Here is a 17,378-nt window from a genome sequence, read left to right as displayed (position 1 = left end):
ATTACAAAATCTTTTTGAAAATAACTTTATTCCCCCCCAAAAAATTAAAGCTGCTGCCAATAATTTTAATGTTTCCTAAAGGGAATCCATATTGATTTAAAAGCAAGATCTTATGAAAAACAGGTTGGTGCAAATACTAGTTTGATTTATTTCTAACCAGTCAATTCAGACTCACATAAATACTAGGTGTAGGTGGATTCAACTTGTCCTTTGGCAAGGGAGGGTATGGTGAAGATGGTGGTCTTGGAGGCGGACATTTATCCAATAAAATGCTACTGTTAGATAAGCCATTTTTACCTAGATTCCTTTAAAAGAGAAGGGAGAATAAATCAGCTGTACATTTATTTGGAAAACAGAATTTTAAAATCCTGAGTTAAATCCTAATGAAATCACTGGGCAGTTGCACAAATCAGTGATTTGAACCTATAGCAAAAAATTAAGAACAAGTATTAATTTCAGCAAATACTTAGCTTGGTTCATATATCTTCCATTGAAGAAAAGTAATAGAAAAGATACAACATAAGTTATTGATGACATTTCTTATTTTGCTCATAATTTTCCAATTTATGTCTCAACTAAAGAGCACAAACTCCAATTTTCTCCCCACCATATTCTACCATAGATATTGTTAAAACAATAACCTGCTCAAAAATTTTCTAGATAATAGTAAAAATAGAATATGTCTCTGTCCTCATTAGATTAGGAACTATAACCAGGATATCTTAGTGACTATTCTTAAAACTGAAAAGATCTTTTCCTTTCTTTTTTCACATCTGGAAAAAATTTTCCATGTAACTCCTCAACTAATAAAATTTAGCAAGATTCCAATACACTACACTTAATAGCAAATGATAGCAATTTTTAAAATGAGGTGTATAGTTATTATCTATTATTTTCTGACCCTCTATAATTATTACATACTAGTACTTGAGATTTATTTTCATTTAATAAAGTTACATTTGTTAAATTATAAATTCTTAATTTATGGTAAAATTATTTCCAAACTATAATTGTTTCAGTTTTGTTTTTTTTCTTATGGGAAAGACAGAGAGAGTCAGAGAGAGGGAGAGATAGGAAGGGAAAGAGATGAGAAACATCAATTCTTTACTGCGGCTCCTTAGTTGTTCACCGATTGATTTCTCATATATGCCTTGAGGGGGGGGGGGGCGCCTTACAGCAGACCGAGTGACCTCTTGCTCAAGCCAGTGACCTTGGGCTCAAGCTGGTGAGCCTTGCTCAAACCAGATGAGCTCGCACTCAAGCTGGCAACCTCAGGGTCTCGAACCTGGGTCCTCCACATCCCAGTCCCACACTCTATCCACTGCGCCACCACCTGGTCAGGCAAAAACATTCCTTCAATTTCTTAAAGTTCCTAACCAATTCAGAAAAACAGCAAGACATAATTTTGAGCTTTCAAATAATTACAGGTTAACTAACCTACCTCACCCAATTATTTTATGTTCAAAAATAATGCATTAAAATATCAAGTACTCATAAATTAATGTATTAAAATTTCAGGTAAGAATTTGAGAATTGTAAATACGGCAGGAAGTTAAAAACTTAGTAGAAAATAATTGTCTTAGACTAGCAAAAAAAAAAAAATCAGGTACTATCATTAAACCAATGCAAAATAAGTCACTTACAATATCCACATATTTCATTACTATTCAAGCTTTACTGTGCATCTGCCACTATATAACTTTGAAATTTAAATAAACTATGACTCCAAATACCTAAAATTTGTTTTACAGAGCACGAGATGGATATACTGTATAGCAAGTAATTAATATTTTAAGAAACTGAAAAATTTGAACCAAGTATTAAAATCGCACCATAGAAGAGAATTTCATGCTAATTAAATGTGACACCAAAACTAAAGCTTCTAAAACACTTTGGACATTGAGAGATGAGACTAGAAAATAGGGTTTGCTAGATTAGCTGAATTCTGCTTCTATCATTTCTACAGTTCTGTAACAATTATAAAAAGATAAATGGGAAAGTAAAACAATGAAAAGCACAGATGCCTTTATTTTAAAATAGAAAAAAGTGAGGATGCATGACAAAAGGAGCTAATCTGATTTAATAACTGAATGTTACAATTACAATTTTAAACCATAAAATTAGCAAAGGTATTTTAACTACCTTTTGATGTATCACTCTGACCACTACAACATTAAGATGAACCAAACAAGGGTCAGATTAAAATTAACCAACACTTTAAAAACTAAGTATGTGAAAATAAGAGTAGTCAAAACAAACCAACCAATCAAATTCTAACAGTTTCTTACTGTATTTCCGATAGTGCCTCCCTGACTAATGAGGTCAAGCCTGAAACAAACAGGAGTTTCCCTGAAGGAACTGACATAGCTGTCTAGATATTAACTATAAGGTGCTTCAATTTAAAATGCACTTATGAATCCCAATGGAAAAGACAAAGCAGTGGATAATGAATACATTTTTATCTTTCAAACATGTAAGTGTCCAATACTGTTTATAACACTTCAAGCCAAATAATGAAACTTTACTATAACAATCCAAAGTGGAGAAAGGCTTTGATTAAGCCATTTTAAATCCTTTTCTCCCATTTTAAAACTTTCCCTGAGCAAAGTAGAGTAGGAGGAAATTACTCATAGCCCAATTCTTTAAAATACTGGCTTAAACTTACTTTCAAATTTACCCACATCATTTCATAGAGAAATGAGAGAGTACTCAGTAGGTAAACCGATCTACATTTTAATTATCTTTGGTTATGAAGTTCCCAGACCAGAGACTGATATTTTTCCTGCAACTATGCCACTTTCCCCTTCTGAGTTCTGGACTCCTGCCTAGTGCAAGATACCACCAACAGAATAGAAATGGCAAGCAACATGACACCTATTAGATGCAGCCTTGACTTTTTCTCTAAGCCTCAGAAGGTTTTTCTTTACAATTTATCAGAGCATTTTCTTTGTCTGCTCATTAATGAGATCTAGATTTCCTGAAATAGCCCAAGCAACCACAGGGGTCCATAGAGGTTTGATGTATCTAGCTACTTACTAAATACATATATACCTAAGCCTTTAATAAGGCAAAACTGTCTTTAAGAATTAACAGCTGAATATAAACCTGTAAGAATGTACTTAAAAATTCTGAAGTGAATGTTTACATACACCTCAAAACTAAGATGGAAGATTATATATACCAGTAATCTTTAACTATACTAAGAAATACAATCACACCTAGGTACCAGAGCATAAGACTTTATTAATAAAACTTATGGTAACTGCTACTATATTTGTTTATAACTTACACCTCCATAGAACTCTTTCTGACAGTATTCCTCCAGAATACCCTTAGGTCCCCCAGACTTCTAAAATTTCACCCATTTTCTAGCAACTGTCCTGAGTCTACAGAGAGTGGAAGAGAGAAGAACCAGCTTCAGTAGTGGCAGCAAAAGAGGCCCCAGCAGGCATGTGGGAAGCAGGGAGAAAGTAGTACAAATTGGCACCAAGCCAAGCTACTATGTCTAAAAATTGCTCAGTATTGATTTGATCTGGATATTAAAACATGCCTATTTCCTTTAGGCCCAGCATTGAAGTGAATGATAGTGTAACATTGAGACAAAAAGATTAACATAGACCAGACAGTGGCACAGTGGATACACATCAAACTGGGACGTGGAGGACCCAGACTTGAAACCCCGAGGTCGCAGGCTTGAGCTAGACTCATCAGCCTGAGCCCAATGTTGCTGGCTTGAGCAAGGGGTCACTTGGTCGCCCGTAGCCCCCCTGTCAAGGCACATATGAGAAAGCAATAAATGAACAACTAAGGTGCCACAATGAAGAATTGATGCTTCTCATCTCTCCCCCTTCCTGTCTGTCTATCCCTCTCTCTCTCTCTCTCTCTCTCTCTCTCTCTCTCTCTCACACACACACACACACACACACACACACACAAAAGATTAACATAAAAACTTTAAATTTCTAAAGAATCAAATTTTAGAAATTCAGGAATTTCACATATGCTTTAGAAGAATTTGGTCTGACTGAGAGATCATCCAGTGTGGTTTTAAGTTACTGACATGAAAAAAATCTTTTATGGCAGTTAAGTTTAATTTCAGCAGTTATCATTTTGTAGGCCACTAAGGAAAGTGCTGTCAACAATGTGAACCAAACAGCCAATACAAAATGTAATCATTTCTGCTTTATCTATGTCAGAAAAGTAAAGGTAACAGCTGAATAAAGACTCATAGAAAATAATGAAAACAGAAAATAAAACACAGACTAGAAGGTATTTTAAATACTCAAACTGAAACAATCTTTAAAGAAAAAGAACTACAGTGTACCAAAGTTCTATCACTTAACTTTGTGCAAAATTAATTCCTCTCCTTATCCATACTTCTACTCTATACTACTAACAGTAAACTACATAAGGAATAACACTTTACTTCATCTTAGCCATTCATTAGTGACAGACATTTAAAAGTGGATCCATGAAAACTTCTAATAAAATTATTTGAATAGTAGAAATGAGAACACTTTTAGACTCAAATAAATAAGACACATAGGTACTAATAATTGCAGGAAGAGATTTGAACTGTAAAATGCATTTAAAAAGCTGTATTATATGGCCATTATAGACAAACTAGAATTAATGTATATATTTTCTATATATAGGATATTTATTTTCTATATTTTCTTATTACAATCTTTAATTTTTGCTGGTCTGCAAAAACTTTGTGCTTGTCTGTAGAAGAGTTAACCACCTTGATGTTGTATAAAGATTACATACACAGCTGGCAGTTGAAAAACACTGCTCTGTATCTCACTGTTTAACTGTAAATGTGAAAAAATTAAATATGTGCCATGCATAATAAAATGGCCATTGAATATCTGTATATCCTCCAAATACCAGAGAAAGATAGTGCTGCTTGATCCTTTGATTAAAGGGGCAGAGGAGACTCATTCCTTCCTAAATTTTGGAGGCCCCATCCTACCAAGGCTAGCAAAATATGGCTGCTCCTTCCAGAATGGCTGACAGTTTGTTATGTCTCTCCATTGTCCCCCCCCCACTCCCTCCTTTCCTTCCTCTTCTGCCTGTTTTATAAACTTCTAGATTCAAACAAAGAGGTATAGTTTTCTCAATTGTAAATAAGACTAGCCTTGATAATTGCTGAGGTCCATTCCTAGACTAACATTTAATAGGTCTGATCAACTTAAATGAATTGTAGCGTTTTCCAGGCCTTGCTGTTTTCTGCCAAATGATTTAGCCCATTCTCTTATTCAAACCCCAGAGCAAGCAAACCGAAGCCTACAACCTCAGTAACCAGTAGAGGGCAGTAACACCACATTTAAACATACCCACTTGGGTAAAGCAATTACCATGAATACTTTTCATAAAAATGACAATATCCAAATATAACAAAGTTCTCCTCAAACTGTTATTTTAGATGAGTGACTACACTATTTTTTTTTTTTTGCTTACTTAACATATCTTAAAAGATCCAAATTATATTTTAGCATTCTGATCAGGCCAGTAGTTAGATAATATTTTCACTCTGTAATTAATTTTCCCACACTAACCTGCATGCCTTCAGAACTTCTGCTGAGCTGGGGTATATGGACACAGACATTGATGGTATAATCTGAGGACTAGGTTTGTGGCTAATCAGAAGAAGATCTGTTTTCATGGGGCTCTGAAATTCCTCCATCCCTTCTCCGTTAATTGTGTGTAGCCCACTGTGAGGACTGTTAAGGCTGGTAACACTGTTTGTTGTTGTCTGCTCAGTGGATTTTGGAGAAGGTGTTGCTGTGGAAATGGCTGAAGACGGTGAAGAGGCAACAGAATTATCAGTCTTTGTATGAACAGCTGGGTGGATGTTATTGACTTTGTCACAGGTTCCAGTACCCACATTATTGTTATTGGCTTTTCCCATCAACAAGGCAGAGAGCTGAGGATTGTCTGAACTTAGTAAACCTGGTGACTTAGAATCTCCATGGCTAGGACTGCGAACAGCATCTGCCATCACCTGATGGACATGATTAGAAAGTCCCTCAACACTGGCAGTGCTGTTAGGTGTCTCTCCAGTGTGCCTACTTGTTTCAGGCACCGTTGATGCGTTTCCTGAAGGCTTGCTCTCTTTGGTTAAGGTAATGCCTTGTTGTCCACCTGAGGTAGCAGTGTGAGAGGAGAGGTGATTGAGAGCAGCCCCCTGTGTTACTGAATTGCTAGGCAGGATGGGATGTCCATTCTGATTCTGAATACCAGAGCCAGCTGCCTGGAGATGCTGGGAAGGCCCAGTGGAAGAAAGAGGTCGTTCACCATTAGGACCTGCCAAATGTGAACTCTGACCTTTGTGAAGCCCCTAAAAAGAAAGAAAATAAGTTTAAATCTAATAATAAGCAAACTCATAGGGCATATACAGAATTTAAATTATGAAAAAGCAAGCCACTAGAAGTAAACTAACTGTATGAAGTAATTTGATCCAAATCTCAGCTATCATAACATCTTAGAGAAACTTTCCTTTTAATCTGTTATGATGCAAGGATTAGTGTAGCATTAATTATTTCATATGACACATTGAGAATTTTAAATTCAGTTCTAATATAGATATTTTCATCTCTAAAATCAAGCATGGATAAATATACATATATGATCATTAATTATTAAAGCCATGATCAAACACACCAACATAAACCAACTCACTGGTCTGTGACCTATTAATAGATTATTATAGAAAGTGATTCATTAAACCTTTAAGATTATCATTAAAATCTATTGTTCTCTAATTGGAATGTTACTGTTAAAGCTGTAGTCCTCAATTAAGGACAAAATATTAAATCTATTATTTCAAGGAATAATTTAAAGGTTCCCCTAACCCACCCACTACACATATTAAAAAGCATTCTAAGTCTTCATCAATGACTTAGGGATAAACTGCATTTTTTACCAATCTAATTTGAGAATTTTAAAAATAATCTGCTACTGTTAAAGCAATGTGAGGAGGCAGTATACCAAAGTTAATAAAAGTTTTAATTCCAGAGGAAGGACATTTAGTGGAATGAAATAAAAATATGATAAATTAAACTAACATGTATAATTTTTACATGAAATCTGCCCCTGGTGTCACAAACTTCTTTAAAAAGAATTCTTTTCATTTAATTTTACTGACAAAATAATTAAATAGGAAAGCTAATTTTTTAGCAATGCTGATTAAACTTAACTTTGAAATACAAAACAATAATTAAATCATTTCCAAATTATAATTTCAGAACATCAAAACCAGTAACTTGTGTGGGATTTACAGATTATCATAATTATATGTTAACATATTTTTTTAAATTTATAGTCCCCATGATAAATGGACCCCTCCACCTCCAGCAAACGTTTTAAGATTGCTGCATTTTAAGTTGAGAATTATTTCAGCAGGAAGTTTAGAAGCCTTTTTGATTTTAGGTAAAACTTAATTTGTCAGGAATAAGCTATAAAGGAATAAAAACTTAGCTGATGAGAAGATATTTACATACTAAAGGCTGCATTAAATCATCTAGTTAAAATCAGCATGCATGTCTCTAAAACCAGTTTCTAAAGCTAAAAACCTTAAACTAATGTTATGTTTCCATTCAAGAAACTTTATCTAAAAAACTGGATACATGAAAACTTGATACACATCAATGACATGCACAGGAACGCAATCTAGTTTTAAATGATTAAATAAGTAAAAGTTCAATCACTATATTGTTAAAAGATAACTTTAAGTTATGAAAACTTTTCATAAAGTAAAAATTCTTCAATATTATAAGTGTACCAGCATTTAAAATATTACCAAAGAAAGAGGCTGTGTGGATGGGTCAAAATTTCAGTTTTCATCAAATATTTATTCAAAAGCTCATCATTTAACAAGTTATATTTATTATAATGTGCTAAGTAAAAAAGTAACCATTTTATTATATCATCTCTCTGCAAATCAAGTTATTTTAAGTTACAATTTCTTTAGAGTACTTCCTGAACAATCACCTACAATTTATATAATTTTACTTTGATATCCCAAGTGGTATCTGAATAATCTCCTCCCAGGCCTGGATGGTTAGCTCGGTGGTAGAGCGTCGGCCTGGTGTGTGGAAGTCTCAGGTTTGATTCTCGGTTAGGGCACACAGGAGGAGAGGTGACCATCTGCTTCTCCACCTCTCTGCTCCCCCCAACCCCCACAGCCACAGCTCTACTGATTTTGAGCACACGTTGGCCCCAGGCACTGAGGATGGCCTCCTTGCCATCCTCAGATGCTAAATATAGCTGGGTTGCAAGCATGACCCCAGAAGGGGGCTGCCAGGCAGATCAGGATCAGGGTGCATACAGAAGTCTGTCTCTGTATCTCCCCTTCTCTCACTAAGAAAAATAATAAAAAATTAAAAAATAATTTCCTCCCATTATCAAAGCTAAAAGGCAGATATGCCATACAGGTCTATCAATGGTCTAGTTTGTATTACAACTTGAGAAAAATATTTGAAAAGGTTGATATAAAACAGTATTGAAATAGTCTCTTTAATTATATTAATATCAGAAATACAGAATTCATAACTGTACTGATCATGCAGTAACCTCATCTGGGGAGAAATCTCTGACCTAGTATCAGTTCAACAGAACTTTTGACAACTTTCCCAATTGCATTACCTAAATTATAAGGCTCCTATGGACACTGGCCTTGAGGGGCCTGTGAAACAAAGAGTGGGATTCAGTCATGTCCAGAAGGCCTTGTGGTTGGCAAACTGGGGGTTCTTTCACTAAAACTGTTTTTACAGAGGAGCAAATTTCCAGAATACAGTTAAGAGAGTATTTACTGAACATCTCAAGCAATAAAAGCAAGCCAGGGAATTACTATAGATGTAGTAATAAAAAAAAAGTCTAATGGAATCATAAGTTACGATCATAATAAAGGTTCTCGTTTATTAACTGCCAATTATATCTTGGCATTATAGACATTCTAACAAAAATCTCATGTTTAAAGACACCGATTCCCCCAAATCCCATCCTCTCACTTATTCTAACAATTTTCTCCTCTTCTTCCTGTTGTTAATTTCTCCCTCTCTACTGATTTTTTCCCATTAGTTTTCACCCATCTTAAACAACTACTTAATTCTACTTCTGCTTCCCTTTTGTGTCATGGTCTATAGGAATGGCACCCCTGGCATTCTGCAGTGTGTAGTCCACATGACTATAAGTATCTCTACTGGAATTGTCTATATTTGTTGCTTCCAATTTTTCTCCTTCCATTTTATGTTGACTCCAACTACAATTAGGCTTTTACCCCACTAATCCATTAAAATTGCTCTTATCCAAATGTAAGCAAATATTTTCCATAAAGGGCCACCTAGAAAATATTTTAGGCTTTGTGGGCTATACAGTCTCTCTTATGTAATCATCTTATTTTTACAACACTTCAAAAACACGTAAACCATTCTTTGTTCATGGGCTATAAAAACAAAAACTAAAAACAGGCTGTCATCATGGGATGAATTTGGCCTGTAGCCTATAGTTTCCTGACCCCAGCAATATCACCAAATAGCTCAGATGGTCAATTTCCAGTCCTCGCCTTACTTGATTTATGCGCATAATTCGATTTACATATTGATCACACTCCTTCTTGAGAGACATTATTCACTTCGCTTCCAAGGCATTACTCATACTCTCCTAGATCTCCCATCATCTTGCAGATCATTCTTACTCTAGTCTTCTTTACTAGTTCTTCAATTTCCTGACTTTTTACACTAGAATGCCCCTAGGTTCAGTCTTGAGTTCTCTTCTTCTCTCAATCCATTCTCACCCATCCCTCTAGTTGGTTAGGCTATCTGCTAATTCTGTTGGTTCTGCCTTCCAAATACAGCTTACCCTTGGAACAACATGGGCTTGAACTGCACAGGTCCACTTAAAAGTGGATTTTTTTTTTCAATAAATACTGTAAATGTATTTTCTCTTCCTTATGATAATTAACATGTTCTTTTCTCCTGCTTACTTGGTTGTAAGAATACAGTATATAAATACATACACAAAATATGTATAAATCGACCATTTATGTTTTTAGTAAGGCTTTCGTCAGCAGAAGGCTACTAACAGTTAAATTTTTTTAGGGTCAAAAGTTACACGCTGATTTTTCAACTGTGTGGAGGTTAGCACCCCTAACTTCTGTGTTGTTCACAGGTCAACTGTATACCCAAAAGCTGACCACTTCTATTGCTGCCAATCTGGGTCATGCCAAACCATCTCTTAACCAGGATCATAGCTGTGATCTCCAAACTGGTCACATCATTTCTACTTTTGCCTTCTTTAGTCTATCCAAAATACCAAAGAGGATCTAGATAAAAACTAAGTCAGACCATGTCACTCATCCACTTAAAATTCCAATATAGTTTCCCATTTAACTCAGAATAAAATCCAATATCCTTAAAATGGCCTACAAAGCTGAACATGATTTAGCCAGCATGTTTTCAGCTGGACCTCATCTACTTCTCTTCACACCATTTGCTAGCCTGCTCAGCCTTGCTCCAATGCCTGCCACTTTGATTTTCTTCAAATATGCAAAACATAAGGCCTGTTGCTCCCTGCTGCTCCCCAGACCTGGACTGTTCATATGACAAATATACTACTCACAAAAATTAGAGGATATTTCAAAATGAATATGAAGCAATAGAATACCCCCTAATTTTTGTGAGCAGTATATCATCAAAGCTCACTTTTCTAATTCTTTCAGGTCTTTATTTAAATATCACCTCCTAGCGAAGCTTTCTTCACTAGGACACAACACAGAACACAACACTGTTCTGTTCCTATGACAGTGACATAACCCAAATTTTGGTGTAAGTTGAAACACACTCTAGCCTAAGTCACTTACCTATCCTAACACAGATGTAAAGTCATAATCTAGAATATAAAAACACAACTGAGCCACAAAAAAAGGAAAGGAACATAAATATAGAGGCCACGATAAAGGCCAAAAACTCGCCAAAAAAAGCAACACATAAACAGAACACTTGTGTTTTTAACAGTTCAAAATGGTGTAATTAAGCGTACTGGGGGACACCAACTCCCTCACTCATATCTGTGGTACTGCATATTCTTCTGCCACACGCAACCAAGTATGTAAGCCGAAACATTCACATCTCAATTTTTAAAGTCTTTATGGGAGTGAGCATCGTAAACTCAAAACATCGTTATGTCAAGACTGCCGTAACCCTAAGGACCGTCTGTAACTGCAAATCTTCTACTACCAATCTCCAGCTCCCTTTTCTAATACATTTTTCCATAGAATGAATATCATTATATATATCCTATATGTAATGCTTCTTTAATGACTATTTACCTATATGAATTAAGACATTTTTGTGCATTTTCTTTTACTTTTCCCCAGAATCTTGAATAGGACACAGAGTAGGGGTTCAACATTTCTTTAATAATAAATAAAACTATTAATCACTCTATAAGAGATGGTCCCACCAAAAGCCACTTCAAGAATAATCTCAGAAGTCTTAGACAAAAACCTTATCTCAGTTTTACCTAAGTATCAGGCTAACCAGCAGTAAGCCAAATATTTCTTATAGGAGACAAAGAAAAGTACAAGTAATTTGGTAATACATATGGGCAACATTTTTTTAAATGCTTACTCTTTGACCCATTCTGAAGCACACAATCCATGGAAATAATCCAAAATATAGGAAAAACTATATGCATAAAAATTGGAATTTAAAAAACATGAATTAAATGTCTTAACAGTGAACGACTGAGTAAAATATGGCACATAACTTTAATAAAAATAATGTTCATGAAATCCATTATTCTGTTTTAAAGGCTATACTGACTCCATTTTGCCTCTAAGACAAATCAGGCAACTTTCTCTACATCCTTCACCCTAATATTTTATCATCTCCTCTTAATCTAAAATAATCTTTACTTTAGGCACAGTTTATCAGCCCTCAACCCTCTCAAATTCCCTAATTTCTGAAGACTCTAAAATCTTAGTTATGTGCCCTCTTAGGTACTCTGACGCTTTTCCATAATTTATAATACCTATCACTTGGCATAGTACCTGATCTTAAGTAGGCAAATACAAGCAGAAATGAACTAAGTGATGTTACATAAATACTTACAATGCTACTAAAATCTAACAATGGGTTTTGGGGAATTGTATGATTTTTGTTTTCCTTTGAAACTTTCCAAGATTATCTGCGTGTGTATGTGTAAGTTTTATAATGGAAAAGAAAATATACTAATGTACACATATACTGAGTCACAACATAGTAATAGCACTGTGGTACTAAAAAATTCTTGCTTATAAAACTAGTTCCTCAAACTTTTATTTCTTCTTCTGTCAAAATGTGTAAAACCAAAAAAAGACAAGTATTATGTGAGAAGCTAGTTCTATTACCTGAGTGGAGTTAGATAGTTGGTTTTTCCACGGCTCCTCTGCGCTGCTGGTCAGGTTTGTGCGGTTTTGAGGTAGAGTGAGTGCGTTTCGTTGCGGGTAAGGCACGTTTCCATTACTTCCACTTCCTGTTATGTGATTATTGCCTATCAAAATAGTGTCTGTACTTCCCAGCGTTCTTGATGTGCTACAGGCAACATGGCCTGCAGAAAAGGGTCCATTAGCCAAAGGCTGCCCAGGGCAGGCAGGGCGGATTCCAGGCTGAGAGACGCTAGGCACTCTGGTCAGAGCAAGCTGTGGCTGCTGGCCAGAGACTGAGTTTGTAGGCAGTGATGAGTCAGCTGTTGGCCCATTAGGAATTCCAGTAGATCGTACCTGTGCAATTCCTGCTTGTCTCATCTGTCGAAAAACAAACAAACAAAAAAAATAAATGCTGCTTATATGGCCCATGGGCAAAGAAAGAATCAGAATATGAAGGTGTATAACCAGCTGATCTCTGATTTTACCCTAACATTTAATTTCTCTAGGTGGAAATATACACACCTTAAAACAAGAAATTGTCTTTGTTCATATTTAGATTAGCTTCCTCAGAAAAGCAGAAATTGTTTTTATTTTTAATAAACACCCTTTTAGTAACAACAAAAGAAAGCAGCTGAATATTATGGAAAATGACTCTGAAATTTATGTCTTTTCCCCAATCACAAAATAGGGGAATCTCAAAAATTTCATTCTATTAAATTTATATACCACTTTAAATTAAAGAAGCACTACAAAAATCCACCTCAGTGTAGGATGGATAGCCTATTAAGTAGTAAATAAACCTTTAGAATATATACAAAATAGCATGTCAACAAATAATAAAATACCAAGTCTTGTGTTCAAAATCAAATCTCTAGCTTTCTTTTTCCCTAACAGTATCTGTTCATTATTAGTATTACAAGAAGCACAGATTACTAAATCCCACATATACTGGGAGAAAGTAAAGTAGGCATGAATATGCTCTAAAATGATGTTCCAATTAATAAAAATATTCAAAATGCTACCAAATTTTAGGGAAAAAAAGCTATACACACTTGGTGTTGCTGCATTAAAGCAAACTGACTTTCCAGCTGTTCCAGCATCAGTTTCTGTGCTGGATTTAAATTATTTCTATTTGCACGAAGCTGTTCCAAGTGCTAGAAGAAGAAGAAAAGAAGAAAAAAGAATATAGTCAAAGACATATCTAAGAGACAAGCTCAAGCTCACTATTCTGAGCAGCCATTCCCTGAAATGACTAGATAAACTCAGAATTGCTTTCTAGTCAAAGACACTAATTACTGATGAATAGCAATCAACCCCAAGATGAAGCCTTTTAAGAAGTTTGAGAAAGTTAAGAAAGAAAGAAACATTCAAACAAAACAGATACAGAGAATAGATTGGTGATTACCAGAGGGGAAGAGGTTGGGGGATTAAAATGGGAGAAGAGGGCCAATGGTGAAAGACAACTAGATTTTTGGTAGCGATCACTTCGTAGTGCATACAGATGTGCAATTACCTGGTTGTACGCCTTAGACATATCATGTTATATATTAATTTTACCTCAAATAAAAAAGTGATAAAAAATAAATATTCATTTGAAGGTTTACTGCAATGTGAGCTCTGAAATAAACAGGCACAAAATTTTTATCCTTTATTAAAAGAATTTTTCAGTATTTACACAAAATTCTTTAAGCTTAAAAATGCACCGTGACAAACACACTCAAAGCAGCACTGTTTAGAACAGGATAAGTTTGAAGACAACCTGACTGTCCAAAACTAGTGATGTACTTATACAAAGATGTGACATCTACATAAAGAGGTATGCTGTAGCTATAAAAGAACAAGGAAATTCTGTATATATTGACATAAAAAGGTCTGCAAAAGATATTAACAGTATATACAGCAGTCTACCATTTGCGCAAAAAAGGGGAGAAAAATAATATAATATATGAGAGAAGGGGGACGCATATTTTTTTATACGTGCACGACATATCTCTGGAAAGATAAATTAACACTGGCTGTCTGTTAAGAGGGCAACTGAATGATTAGGGCCAGGAGTAGAAAGAGAATTTACTCTATATTCCATATATTCATACTGATGCAGTTTGAACCATTTGAATATACCCATTTAAAAATAAATGAAAACAAGAATGAATTACTTCTATTAATCTGGTAAGTGTGAGTTCATTTTACTTATGTGCATATTGAGTTTATTGTTATTCAACTTTAAGAATATTTTAAAAACTTAAAGCTTAATAGATCTCTTTTTTAACAGAAAAACAATCTTTCAAAAATATAACTTACAAAAAGCCTCCAAAAAACAAAAAACAAAACCCCAAAAACCTAACTTACATACCTGTAATTTCTGTGGTGTTAAACTCCATGAATGAGTTTGCTGCTGTACTGGAGGATGTGACACTGCATGGCCACTACTCCAACTATCAGAAGTATTCTGAATAAAATTGATTTAAAAAAAGAATAATTTAAAACTATTTGGTGAAATCTATAGAGTTAATAATAACGACTAATGAAGGCCAAATGACCATGATTGGAATATTTACATATAAAAGATGTTATGATATTAAGTTCTTTATAAAATAACTTTACATGCATAGTAACTTTGGAAAACCACAAATTTAAATAATATTGATTCTTTAATAAGCCACCCCAAAAGGCCCACCCCTAAACTATTGCCCAAATGGCTAACCTAAATATCACACTGTCCACTAGATCCAACATTAAGTTTATTTCAGTGTCAGTAGAAAGTGATAATGAAAAGTGTGCTGCAATCTTAACGGCAGGGAGATGAAGAAAATGATTTGTTGAATGCAAATTTATCCCTACTTTCTATACAGGGTGAGGCAAAAGCAGGTTTACAACTGTAAGTACATGAAACAGTTCATTCTTGTATTATTACTTGTTAATTATTGTTATTTTTCATACAAACAACTAACTGTAAACCTACTTTTGTCCCACCCTGTAACTGATATGATACTAAGAATTGGAATGGAAAATCTTAAACCTTTCACTCTTTGATGTCCACAGATTTAAAATAAAGGACAGGAGATGTTCAAACTGCACAAGTTCAGGGCAGTTAGAAGTTTCTTTCTTGACAGGATTTTCTATTTCTCTAAAATATATACCTTTGTTGGACTAGATGTTCTTTTCCTCTTGGCAGGACTGGACAGGTCATCTACTTGGCTAGAAGGAATCATGTGTAGTGGCAAGGATTGCTGTGAAATTGGTGTTTGACTGAGGCCTAATACAGGTTCAGTATTTGGATGATGAGGTTTACATGCCTAAGAATCACAGAAGGAAGACAAAAATAGGGTTCTATATATTCTTAATTCATTCCTTCAAATTATAAAACTCTACAAGCTGCATACGTTTCAAAGCTATGTGGACATCGCTTATTACAATTATTGAAAATCAAAATCAAATGAATCATCAATGGAGGAATGTGTACCTTCCTTTGAAAAACTTGCATTAAAAATTAAACAAACCACTGCAGCATTATTTTAAGAAATCTTCAAAATCATGAAAATGCACAAAGGTTCTAAATTGGCACCCCAAAATTTCTTCCCATATCAGAGGGAGCTTTACTTTGATCTAGATTCCCTTCACAATTAAATTAAAAGGCTTTTCATTAATAAAAGCCTCCTGTGCTTAGTAAAATATACTTGACCACTACAGATTGAAAAGAACCCTTAAAGCTGGGCACTTGCAGAACATAACCCAACTTCTCACCTGCTGTGCTGTGTTCATGGCACCCTGCCTGGAGGTAAGCTCTGCGGGGATTGGTAGGCTCCACGCCTCCTCAATACTAGGAAGTAATTTATTTTTATTCTGTAGACTACCTTGTGGAAGGTTACACAACTGAGCCTAGGAAAAATTATGTAAAAAGCAAATTTAACACAAGCCTACTTGAGTAAGAGCAAGTCCACTAAATCTTCCTAAATGCTATAACTAATTGTTTGCTTGTTTTTTAAAGAAAATAGATTCTTAATTTGGGGTTTCAGAAAGATACTAAGTATAAAGAGGGTAACCGAAATATAAACCTTTGTGAGAATTAAAACAAAACTGAACTCTGTTTTTAGAGTTCTCATAGCTGTCTTCTCATGAAACTCCAAGCAAGAGTGAAAGACAGTGTTCACGTTCTTTCCTCTAAAATGCTATGACAACTTAAAAATGTAGACAGTACATAGAAAAAAGTTATGCAAACTAATATGCATCAGCAGAGTAAATGTGCAAAAAAGTATCTTTTAAAATACTGCATATCTTACTAAAAATAAAATGTAAAATAATATTACAAGCTATGGTACATTTACAAATTATGGAAGCGAATTATAGACATCAAAACAACTAGACAAACTTTCCAGCCACCCTCCTACTGCCTGAGTGTTATGGGAAAAGGTACCTTAAAAAAAACCATTATTTAAAAATTTTACCTGTAAATACTTAATTCGTGCTGCAAGTGCAGAGGTATTACTACAACTTTTGCTTCTGGTTGCATTTAAGTAGCATTTAATGGCATCCTGAGGCTGGTTGCAGGATTCATAGAGTGTGCCTAGGTCCATCCAGGCTGCTGCATGGCCATGGTCCAATTGTACAGCACAAATATAGGCCTGTAAAGCATCCATAGGCTGATTTTGCTGCTGATACAGCACACTAGGAAAGAGAAATTCAAGAAAAAAAAAAATGAAGTTAATAAAGAACTGCTTAGCTTCATAACATGATATAAATTACAAACTAGATTATATGTGATGTAACTGTCTTTGTGAATCAATTACAATAATACCATTATGTTTATACAAAATCTTACCCTATTGAACACCATGTATCTGCACTTGCTTCAGATTTATCAATAGACTGCCTGTAAGATATAAAGGCATCCTGAACTTTCCCAATACTTGAATAGCACCTGAGAGAAAAAGGGGGAGGGGGGGCCAAAAATTTCCATTAATACAAT

The 17,378-nt window shown here is 34.9% G+C and overlaps 1 protein-coding gene across 3 annotated transcripts in view; it reads right to left on the bottom strand.

Moving 5' to 3' along the window:
* The window catches only part of KDM6A (lysine demethylase 6A), a 250,028-nt gene that overhangs the window by 38,218 nt on the left and 194,432 nt on the right, over window positions 1-17,378 (bottom strand). The window contains exons 11-19 of one of the 3 annotated variants that reach the window (XM_066250321.1): window positions 17,232-17,330; window positions 16,858-17,077; window positions 16,157-16,291; window positions 15,553-15,708; window positions 14,766-14,861; window positions 13,465-13,566; window positions 12,395-12,790; window positions 5,562-6,343; window positions 176-305 (exon numbers count right to left, since the gene is read on the bottom strand). In XM_066250321.1, coding sequence (XP_066106418.1) covers window positions 176-305; window positions 5,562-6,343; window positions 12,395-12,790; window positions 13,465-13,566; window positions 14,766-14,861; window positions 15,553-15,708; window positions 16,157-16,291; window positions 16,858-17,077; window positions 17,232-17,330 — 2,116 coding nt within the window. The remainder of the gene's footprint in view (window positions 1-175; window positions 306-5,561; window positions 6,344-12,394; window positions 12,791-13,464; window positions 13,567-14,765; window positions 14,862-15,552; window positions 15,709-16,156; window positions 16,292-16,857; window positions 17,078-17,231; window positions 17,331-17,378) is intronic. The other 2 variants (XM_066250322.1, XM_066250323.1) reach the window with 2 other exon arrangements.

Source organism: Saccopteryx bilineata, chromosome X (genome assembly GCF_036850765.1).
Source record: "Saccopteryx bilineata isolate mSacBil1 chromosome X, mSacBil1_pri_phased_curated, whole genome shotgun sequence".
NCBI lineage: Eukaryota > Metazoa > Chordata > Mammalia > Chiroptera > Emballonuridae > Saccopteryx > Saccopteryx bilineata.
This window is presented reverse-complemented; position numbering and strand designations above follow the sequence as displayed.